The sequence below is a fragment of the Trypanosoma conorhini genome (assembly GCF_003719485.1).
Source record: "Trypanosoma conorhini strain 025E chromosome Unknown Tco_14.4_contig_00670, whole genome shotgun sequence".
Lineage (NCBI taxonomy): Eukaryota > Euglenozoa > Kinetoplastea > Trypanosomatida > Trypanosomatidae > Trypanosoma > Trypanosoma conorhini.
In genome coordinates this window covers 1-9393 of record NW_021704765.1, presented here as the reverse complement: position 1 = coordinate 9393, position 9393 = coordinate 1, and the positions used below count along the sequence as shown (strand labels likewise).

At 55.7% G+C, this 9393-nt stretch overlaps 3 protein-coding genes across 3 annotated transcripts, besides 8 other annotated features; all 3 read left to right on the top strand.

The window, feature by feature from the left end:
• Window positions 1-39: 39 nt before the first annotated feature.
• Window positions 40-68: a microsatellite.
• Window positions 69-103: 35 nt separating this feature from the next.
• Window positions 104-169: a sequence feature (GA-rich).
• Window positions 170-424: 255 nt separating this feature from the next.
• Window positions 425-474: a microsatellite.
• A 169-nt stretch (window positions 475-643) lies between these two features.
• Window positions 644-663: a microsatellite.
• A 233-nt stretch (window positions 664-896) lies between these two features.
• Window positions 897-1529, top strand: Tco025E_07952 (ubiquitin hydrolase; the record flags this gene model as incomplete). The annotated part of the gene is made up of 1 exon (XM_029374810.1): window positions 897-1529. The coding sequence occupies one exon, from the start codon at window positions 897-899 to the stop codon at window positions 1527-1529; it is 633 nt and encodes a 210-aa protein (XP_029225045.1).
• A 41-nt stretch (window positions 1530-1570) lies between these two features.
• Window positions 1571-3973, top strand: Tco025E_07951 (putative ubiquitin hydrolase; the record flags this gene model as incomplete). Its single annotated transcript, XM_029374809.1, has 1 exon — window positions 1571-3973. One exon carries the CDS (start codon window positions 1571-1573, stop codon window positions 3971-3973), a length of 2403 nt encoding a protein of 800 aa, XP_029225044.1.
• Window positions 3974-4533: 560 nt separating this feature from the next.
• Window positions 4534-4565: a microsatellite.
• An 83-nt stretch (window positions 4566-4648) lies between these two features.
• Tco025E_07950 (putative kinesin) lies at window positions 4649-8662 on the top strand (the record flags this gene model as incomplete). The annotated part of the gene is made up of 1 exon (XM_029374808.1): window positions 4649-8662. One exon carries the CDS (start codon window positions 4649-4651, stop codon window positions 8660-8662), a length of 4014 nt encoding a protein of 1337 aa, XP_029225043.1.
• A 209-nt stretch (window positions 8663-8871) lies between these two features.
• Window positions 8872-8902: a microsatellite.
• Window positions 8903-9005: 103 nt separating this feature from the next.
• Window positions 9006-9025: a microsatellite.
• Window positions 9026-9361: 336 nt separating this feature from the next.
• Window positions 9362-9393: a microsatellite.

Genomic DNA, 9393 nt, shown 5'->3' with positions numbered 1-9393 from the left:
GGGCAGAACACCAGGGATGACTGATGACCAGAACGTTCATTTTTTCTTTGTTTGTTTGTTTGTTTGTTCGCTCTTCGCTCATGGGTGTCTGCACGAGACCATTTCTTCCCGCTCAATCTCTTTTCTCGCACGCACACTCACAGCCTCTCTTTCTCTCTCTCTCTCTCTCGCCTTTTGCTTCCGCAGCCGCTGGTGGCGGGAGTGCGTGGAGGCGTAGGTGGTGGCAGCGACAGGCGAGGCGCGGGGGAGGGAGCCGGACGACACCGGCACATTAGCGCAGGCGGAGTCTCACACACGCGCGGCTGCACCTAGTCAAGGGCGGAGGCGGGGCAAATTGGGCGGGCGTCTGCGGGGCTGACGAGACGCGCCGAGGGGAGGCCGTTGCACCGAAGGGGCTGTTTGGCGGCGGTGGCTGTTCCCTGCGACACACACACACACACACACACACGCATCTAACTAAATCCATACACACACTTTCATACATACGTATATACATCCAGTGCAGGTAAGTAAGTGCTCGTATATTCCCCATCTCCGCGTGTTCAGGTCCGGCGTGCAAGCAACGGGGAGAGACGTCGCGCCTCGGACAGCAGGCAAGGCAGCCGCAACACGGAGCCACCTGTGAAGACGGAGGGGGAGGGTGCACACACACACACACAAACAGAAGGGACACAAGAACCCACGCCTAAACCCGAAACACCACCCACAACGGGCAAGGCCAAAAACGACGGAGAGAAATACATAAAAGGTGCAAGTAAAATAAAAGAGGGAGTCACATAAGAAAGGAGCAGAGTGGGAGGGGAATAAATTGGTACTAGCAATAAGAGGGGTTTGAAGATAAAAAAACATCAGCGGCATCAACAGTGGCCCGGACAAGGTATCGACGACGAATAGCAATGAATTATGGCCGAAAGGTACTGGAGGCTGAGAAGAAGCGCACGGAAGCAACCAGCAGTCATGCACTGGAGGGCGACAATGGATACTTGAAGCACAATCAAGCTTTTCCTCTTGCCCATGGAAATTATACGGCCTCGCCATGGCGCGGCAACTCCCGTGCTGGCGTGGGTGGTAGCGATTCTTCCGATGGGGATTACGCCGACGCAATTGAGAGGACCAACGACGGCGACAACCCCAGTGCTGTGGGGACGAGCAACAGACAGCGAGAACAGTGGCACCCCCCAAATAGCGGCGGTAGTAGTTTTGCCTGGAGGCCACCGCGGACGCGGAGGTCGCCGACGTCGGGGAGCCTGCTAACTTCTCCCGTACCGAAGAGGGTTCGGCTGGAGCCAACCGCGCCTGCAACGGGTGGTGCAGGCGGAAGCCGGTCGCGGCCAATGGACTCACCAGAGGCGCGTCGCGGTCTGGCGGAGGGGAGTGAGAAGCAGAGCCCCGTGGCAAGCGGCGGGCGGCGGCCGCAGCGTCGCGGTACGCCGCGCCGTGCCCCGGTAACTCGAATGGGGGCACGTCCCCGTGCGCCTCACGTGTGGGGGGGAACCGTTACGCGGCTCCCGCAACTATTTCAAGGCTGAACGAGCACTCCGCAGGGAGGCGGACTCCCTCGACGCTGGGGATGCGCCCGCGAGTAGCGCACCGCAACGGCCGTGACCCCGTCACAGCAGGCATCTCGCCGTCGAAAGCAGGCCGAAGCTACTCAACCATGGCCGATACCTACGGCGCTGAAACAAGCAGGCGAATGCTAGCCGCAAATGGGGAGGGGGGAGAAAAGGCGCGCGGGTTTGCCCCCAACAACAGCAATGCCACGACGACAGCTTCACGTTTTTCCGCCCCCAAAGGTGTCGCAACTTCGCCGATGCGCGAGTCAACGTCTTTGATGATACATCCCACCATGTCGCCCATGAAAATGGCTCGACACGAATCTCCAGGCTCACCACCACCAACACCGGCGGAAAGGGGGGCAGTAAAGACATCGGTGGTGTCTCCGCAGCTGCGAGCTGCAGTTTCACCACACTCTCTTAGTTCGTATAGGCAGTGCTGCCTTGCAGGTGACTCCCAACAGAGTGTGGCTTGCGCGGCGCCCAGGTACACGGAGATGAATCCCTATCCAGTGGCGGCGACTTCACTAGCGTATCCTGGAGAAACGTCTTGGGGTTTGAGAAGAAATACATACCCCCCTCGTCAACTTTATCCAGGCGTGGAAAAGAAACCGGACGCCTTCCCAGCGAGCGGCGCGAAGAAGTTGCATTTGCGGGGCACTTCGCGGGCAGCTTATGGGTCACCATTATTCGGCTGCGATCCTCGTCATTCCAGCGGATTCATAAACCCCAGTAATGATTGTTATGCATGCAGTGTTTTGACTCTGCTGCTACGTAGTCCTCGGTTTTGCCGTGCCTTGCGTGAGGCGCCTGTGCCTGTGCCTGAGCCTGAGCCTGAGCCTGAGCCCACTGACTCCGCTAACGGGAATGGTGCCAAGGGTAACCGAGACGACGACTTGGATGAGATGAATACAGGCTGGCCCCGCACGTCTCCCAAACGGCAGCAAAAGGTGACTTTTACAAGTGCCCATCAGGTGCTTCTACACTTTGCCCGCTTGCTTGAGAGGCCGGAGCTTGTCAGATATGGAATTGATATGAGTCCATTGCGTGGATTCTTTTCCGCCCCTTTCTTCTCTGGGGAACAGCAGGACGCCCACGAGTTTTTCTTGGAGCTCATCCAAACTCTAGAGACGGAGGCGATAGCAGCAGTAAAACGCCGGGATGGAACGCTTGAGGACGGCCGTGACAGTAAAAAAACGCCCACGGAGGCGGAAGCGAACGCGTTGTTTAACGACGACTGCCCAGCCGAAGGAAGTGGCGGCAAAGATGCCTCCAGCATTCACCCATCGCATGTCTGGATCAATAGACTCTTTGGAGGGAAACTACTAAACGTTATCCGCTGCGGGAACGAGGGCTGCGGGCATGAAATCGCCACCCAGGACCCCTATGTCAACGTATGTATAAATCTAAGCAGGACAGGCGCCACGGAGGCGGGAGTCACGCTGCCAGCTCAGTCGCCTGCCGCGGATAACGGTGGCTCGGAGTTGAGTAAGGCTGTTCCTGGCAGACCCCGCCCACCACCAAAGGAGCCCGTTAGTGAACTGCAGCCTCCCACCACTTTGGAAGCGAAGCCTGGCAAACGTCGTCACAAAGATGTTCAGACGTTGTTAGAGCACACACTCCGGTATGTGCCTCTTGACAGGTACGTTTGTGACGCCTGTGGGTCCTCGCAAAAGCAAAATCAAGGCGGCAGTCTCTTGGCTCCGGTACCACCTATTCTTACGATACAGCTGAATCGGTATTCCACGACCTACGACCCGGTGTGTGGGGTGTGTGTGTTAAAGGATAAAACGCCTGTTTTTCTCAATGAAAAACTTACGATATATGCGTTGCGTGAAGAAGGACAGTTTGATGGCGAGAAGAAGCAGCTGACACCCTGCGTACGAGAGGCGGAGCGCGCGGCCGAAGAACTAGGGCTGCACGTAACACCGAAGCAGCAGCACGAGGGGGATGAGGCGGGAAAGATGTCAGACACTTCATCCCTGGTGGGAGACGATGACTCCAGTGGCTCAGGCGTGAGCCGGCGGTGCGAAGGCGCGGAGGAGCATGAGGCAGGGAACGACGCCAAGACGCATGTAAACGCCATCCGCTACGTGTATCGTCTACAGGGCGTGGTGCGGCATATCGGTTCCTCCCCGATTGCCGGGCATTACGTCGCGGAGTTCGCGGCGGATGGGACTGCGCCAGGATCGCCGCCGAGGCCTGACGCCGCCGGCAGCAGCGTTGGCGGTGAGGAAGTCAAGTCGTCGTCACGACTCTGGCACATAGCCAATGATGTTCGTGTGGACGTACTGCAACCGGCGTGCCTGCAGGGACTTCGTAGTCGTTCCACAGACTCCTATCTGCTATTGTACGAAAAGGAGACCGAGGACGAAGTCTCGTGCCCCGTCTGGCGAGTGTTGCCATCTGTAAGAAGCTGAATCCAGAGGCCTTATCCCCTCTCCCCTCTCCCAGCCATCATTTTGGCTTTTTTTTTACCTGGCTGCATGGTTTTCCTTGCGGGTTGTGATGCCTGTTTTTTTTTCTTGTTGTTGTTGTGTCTCAGCTTATATATTTATATATATATTTATGTGTGTGTTGTTGTTGTTTTTTTTTTCTTTTGTTGTTCTGCGGTATCTTTTCTTTCCTTCATTGCGTGGCCTCCCCTCCCCCCCCCTCCCCTCGTAACCAGCCCGCTTCTCTTGTATGCCTGTAGGCCTCCTGGGCTCCTGTGACCGCCTCCACCTCCCCGTAGGCATACTTGCCCCCGCCCAGGGGGGAGAGAGGCAAACACACACGCACATGCACATACATATACGCGCTTGGCTTCTCATGCCATATGCATGGACCCTCGCAAGAAGTGGTGCTGTCACTTATCCATTATTTTGCTACACGCGTCGTTTGCCGTTGAGAGGGATGTTTATTTTTATTTTATGCAGGGAGATTTTTTTTTTTTTACTTGTGCGCTTTCCCTGATTTTTTCTTTTTATTTTTCTCCCTTACACACACCTACACACACGCACGCACGCACGCTTACTTTCTGCATCCTTCATTCCTCGCAGGGGTGCACCCGTGCTGCGCGAAAGGTAAGGCAGGTTGATCCTTATAGAGCGTGAATGAGCAAGGCGGCTGTCTCACGCCCACGCGTGTATGTGCGCCTACGCCCGCTGAACGATCGTGAGAAGAGGGAGGGCGGTGGTGAACTCATATGCCGCGGCGACAGTCGAATGCCTGACACCCTCTTTTTGAAGGGCGAGGACGGAGGACCAGAGCTGCAGACGCGTTTTGACCACGTATTTGACCGCGATGTGGTGCAGAGTGAGGTCTTTAACGTCATCGGGCCGGAGGTGCTGGACACGCTGTTCAGCGGCTACAACGCCTCTGTCTTTGCGTACGGGCAGACAGGCAGCGGAAAGACCTACACGATGGAGGGCAACCGCGCAAAGCTGGAGGGGTACGGACTGACGCCGCGGCTGATCCGTGCCGTCTTTGAAAGGTTCGAGGCGAACAAGGACATCACCGACAGCGTGTGCGAGGTGAGTCTTGTGCAGATCTACCAGGAGAAGATCCAGGATCTCCTGTCGGGGCAGAAAACACTGGAAATACACATGGACCGCACAGGGCAGTACGTGGCACGAGATGCGACATGGACACGTGTGAAGAGTCTTGAGGAGACGATGCGGCTCTACACGAAGGCGTCGGAGATGCGTGCGACATCGGCAACTGAGATGAACCTTGTCTCCTCACGCAGTCATATGATTATGATGATGAAGTTGCAGTGGGATGAGCCCTCCCTTCCTGGCTCACGTGCGCAACTAAACCTTATTGATCTTGCAGGCTCCGAGCGGCTGGCACAGTCGGGTGCAAAGGGCGACAGCATGTGGGAGGCGATTCACATCAATAAGTCGCTCAGCGCACTTGGCAACGTCGTCTCTAAGCTTGTGGAGCAGGCGAAGCACAAGGGACGCCGCATTCATATCCCGTACAAGGACAGTAAACTGACGTACCTGCTACAGTCAAGCTTGGGGGGCACGAACCTGATTCACTTTATTCTGGCAGTCTCCTGCAGTTCACTGTGGGGTGGAGAGACGAGATCAACGATCGAGTTTGGCAAGCGGGCCCTGCAGTTGGTGTTGCGTCCAGTGCGTAACGCAATTGACTACAAGCGATTGGCGGAGATGGAGGATATGATTGAGCGGATGCGGTCTCACATCGCCAGCTTGGAGCAGGAGCTACGCGATAAGCGCAGCAACGAGGCGGCGGAGTTCCTGAAGCTGAAGCAAATTCCACAGCACGGCGACGAGACCCCCGAGCGCTTCGACAAACGTCGTCTGCAGAGTCGACAAAAGAAGAAGCTTAAGATGCAAACAGAGCTTGCCCGCATCATGGCAAATCTGCCCGAGACCTTTGATGATTTGACTTCGCACTGTGTCCTGTTCCCTGAGTCTAAAGCGAGCTTTCGCGAGCTGGGCGGGCTGGAGCAGCTTGTGCACTTTGTAGACCACTCTGCCTCCATCTTTTACCGCTCCAACGCCGCACAGACCATTGCTAGCGTCTTGGATGATGCCGGGCGGGAGATGTTTGAGGAGATTGGCGGAATTGACGCCTTGACGCGGCTGCTACAAGTCCGGGAGGAACGCTGCAAGGAGGCGGCGTGCGTGGCGCTTGAGGCCGCCTGTCGGGGTTGCCTGAAAAACAAAATGAAGCTCACCCCCGTGGTGTACGCAGAGCTGGTGGAGCTCATCTATAGCTATCCAAACCAGCAGGTGCAGGAGGCCGCATGTACAGCAGTGGCTGCGATTGTGGATCAATACCCCGATGCCCGACGTAGCTTTGAACGGCTTGAAATTGCTCCCAAACTCCTTGAGACGTTACGTAACGTCCCCGAGGAGGTCGTTAACCTCACCAAGGCGGCGACAAACTGTGTGGGCCGCTTGGCTCACGGAGATCCAGAGATGCAGTACACGATAGCCTCCTTTGGTGGCATTGATCTACTTATTGAAATCTTGTTTAGCCCCGCAGGAACACGTGACCATCGGGTCCCTATTCTTGCCTCCTACGCCCTTGTAAATTTATGCTGCAGCAATGAACATAATTTTGACATCGTGCGCGATAACCCACGCTACGGTGAAGTGAAATTTCGCCTGCTTGAAGGTCTTGCGCGTGCCTTTGGTAAAAACACTGTGCATGAGGGTTACGGTCGTGCCACTGCCCAAGAGACGGAATCGCCCTTTCCATACTACGGTGTCACCATTGCTGACAAGTGGTCCGCCACCTCCTCTGGAGGCCGTCCAATCTTCTCGACCTTTATGGACAATCCGCAGTTTTACCTGTACGTGACGGAGACCACGGACGTTGCATTTATAATCCAAGACCTGCTTTACGAGGCTCGTATGCTGAAGAAGAAGAAGAATAACACGGTGTTCATGGGGCTAGCCCTCTTTGAGGGTGACCCTGAGCTTTCGAAGGCAGGGTTGAAGCAGCTGGACTTTCATGGACGCATGATTGAGATTGCGAAATTTACCTCCAACAGCGAAAACGTGCTGTATTGCACGCTGCAACCGAGTGAAACCCCGTACGTTGTAGTTCCCTTCACCAGTCAACGCGGTCGTCAGACAGAGTTTGCGCTTTCGGCCTTTGGTGACAAGTTTATTCAGCTTACCGCCGTGCCAGAGCAGGTGGGGTGGGTGCGTACTGTGCTGGAAGGCTCCTGGACCGAATTCACGGGACGCGGCGGTAGCAGCTTTGACTGGCGCTGCAATCCACAGATTCGTCTGCAACCAAAAGAAAACTGTCGCGTGGTGTTTGCCCTGTCGTACCTCTCTGTAGACCGTCAACGTGCCCAGTCGCGTGAGGAGGAGGGCGAGGAGCCAAATAAGCGCCCCCGCCTACATGGAAGACTCTTCACCAACTTTGCCCCGGAAAGGCGATACCTTAAGGCCATCGTTCCACTACCACAAAAATCCACCTTTGTCGCTAGTAACTTCTATGCTAGCAACAGTTACATTACTACCTCTGCGAACCTAAAGGCGGGAGAGTCGTATGTGTACATTCCTTTTACAGAGTCCCCCTATCAGGATGAATGGCGGCTCTCTGTGTACTGTGACACAGACGATATGACCATCTCCCCGCTTGCCGGGAGCAAGTCAGAGTGGTATTGCACCTCCTCCGCTGGGACGTGGGCAGGAAAGCCGGTTTCGGTGCAGGTTGAAACAAAGGGGAAGATGGTGGCGGTGGCGAGTAGCCCCGGTGTCTTCCTGCGTGTACGTCTGCTCAATACAAAAGGTAAAAAATTGGAAGGCATGGACGCCTACTGGAATGCAGAGGCATCGGTAGAGTACAAGAGTCAGGGGATTGTCACCGTGGACGTAGAGGGCATGATGCGCACGGAGAAGGGGCAAGTGGCGGCGCGAGAGATGAAGTTTGATGTCTTTGTTTTCACAGAGAATAAGTGTACGCTGCAACACGTTGACTTCGCTGCCGTGCCCAGCATTCTTCCACACCCCACGAGGAGTACCCCTGCAGAGCTGCTCAAGTACCCCGTCGAGGTAGTGGACGCCGACGTCCCGATTGACAACCTCGACCAGAGCGACGACGAGGACGAGGAGGCGTGGGGCGACGACGACGCCGAGGAGCGTGGGGTGGAGCTGGAGAACACGCTTAGGCTGCGCAACGAGGAGAACGCAAGACTGCTGAATCGCATCGTGGAGCAGCAGCGTGAGATCCTGGAGCTGCGGCAGGTGCGCGAGGCGGCGCCGGCCACCGACCCGACGCTCAAAAGCAACGTGAATGGGAAACGACGCGGGACCGTCGCGGGCTCGCACCCGCGGACGCAACCTCCGCCGTCGCGGAGGCAGCAGCGAAGGAAGTCGGAGGCGAGGCCGACGCTCAAGGGCGCTGTAGGGGAGAGTGCACCCGTGCTGGAGGTCCCGACCCCGCTGGGTGCCGCCTCACCCAGCGTGAGCGACGAACAGGTCCGCGTGTTGAGGGAGACCGCCGAGCACTCCCTCATCGTCCTCAACAGCATTGAGCAGCACCCCGAGCCCCCAACAGAGGAGGAGTGGGCGGAGATGCGGAACAAGCTGCGTGAACTCCAACACCGACTTTTCTTTGCACTTGAGGAACCTTAGTCGGCGTAGCTGCGCGGGGACGTGTCTGAGCAGAGACGTTGGCAGAGGCGTCGCAGCGGACCAGAGAGAAAAACCGCAGCAGCAACCACAACCGAAGGAAAGCAAGAAGGCTGCCTCCACACAACGAAATGAAAAGGAAAAAAGAAGGAATCCCGAGGAACGCATTGGGCCGGGCACAAATCTAGTGACGCGTAAATGCATTTTGTACGTATATATATATATATGTATATATATACATATTTCGCTGATGCTGCACATACAACACTTGACTTGGAGCATGCAATGATGACCACAACGTCAACGTGAGATGGGCGCAGACGCATATATGCACAACCGGAAAAAAGTGTGTGTGTGTGTTTGTGTTTTAGAGAGAGCGAACAGTCAAAGCAACGAAGGAAAAAAAAGACAAGACCTCTGGAAGCGATCTAACAGATAAGGAGTGCAGGCCTGTCATTGTCTATTTCCCACCGGATTACAAGTTTTTTTTAGTTGTTTTTGTTTCTTTTGGTTTTGCTGGAGTTTTGTTTCTTCCCCCTCCGTTTCACCTGGTGGAGGGTGGTGTGGGGAGGAGCCTCACGTGTCCGTTTTTTCCCCCTGTCCTGCGAATATGATCTTTATGTACTCATGTTTGTGAGACTGTTTGCTTGGGGTGTACCTGCATTTACCTATCCGCAGCGGCATGTAGGTAAATGCAGGCGCATATATATATATATATATATATATATATATAT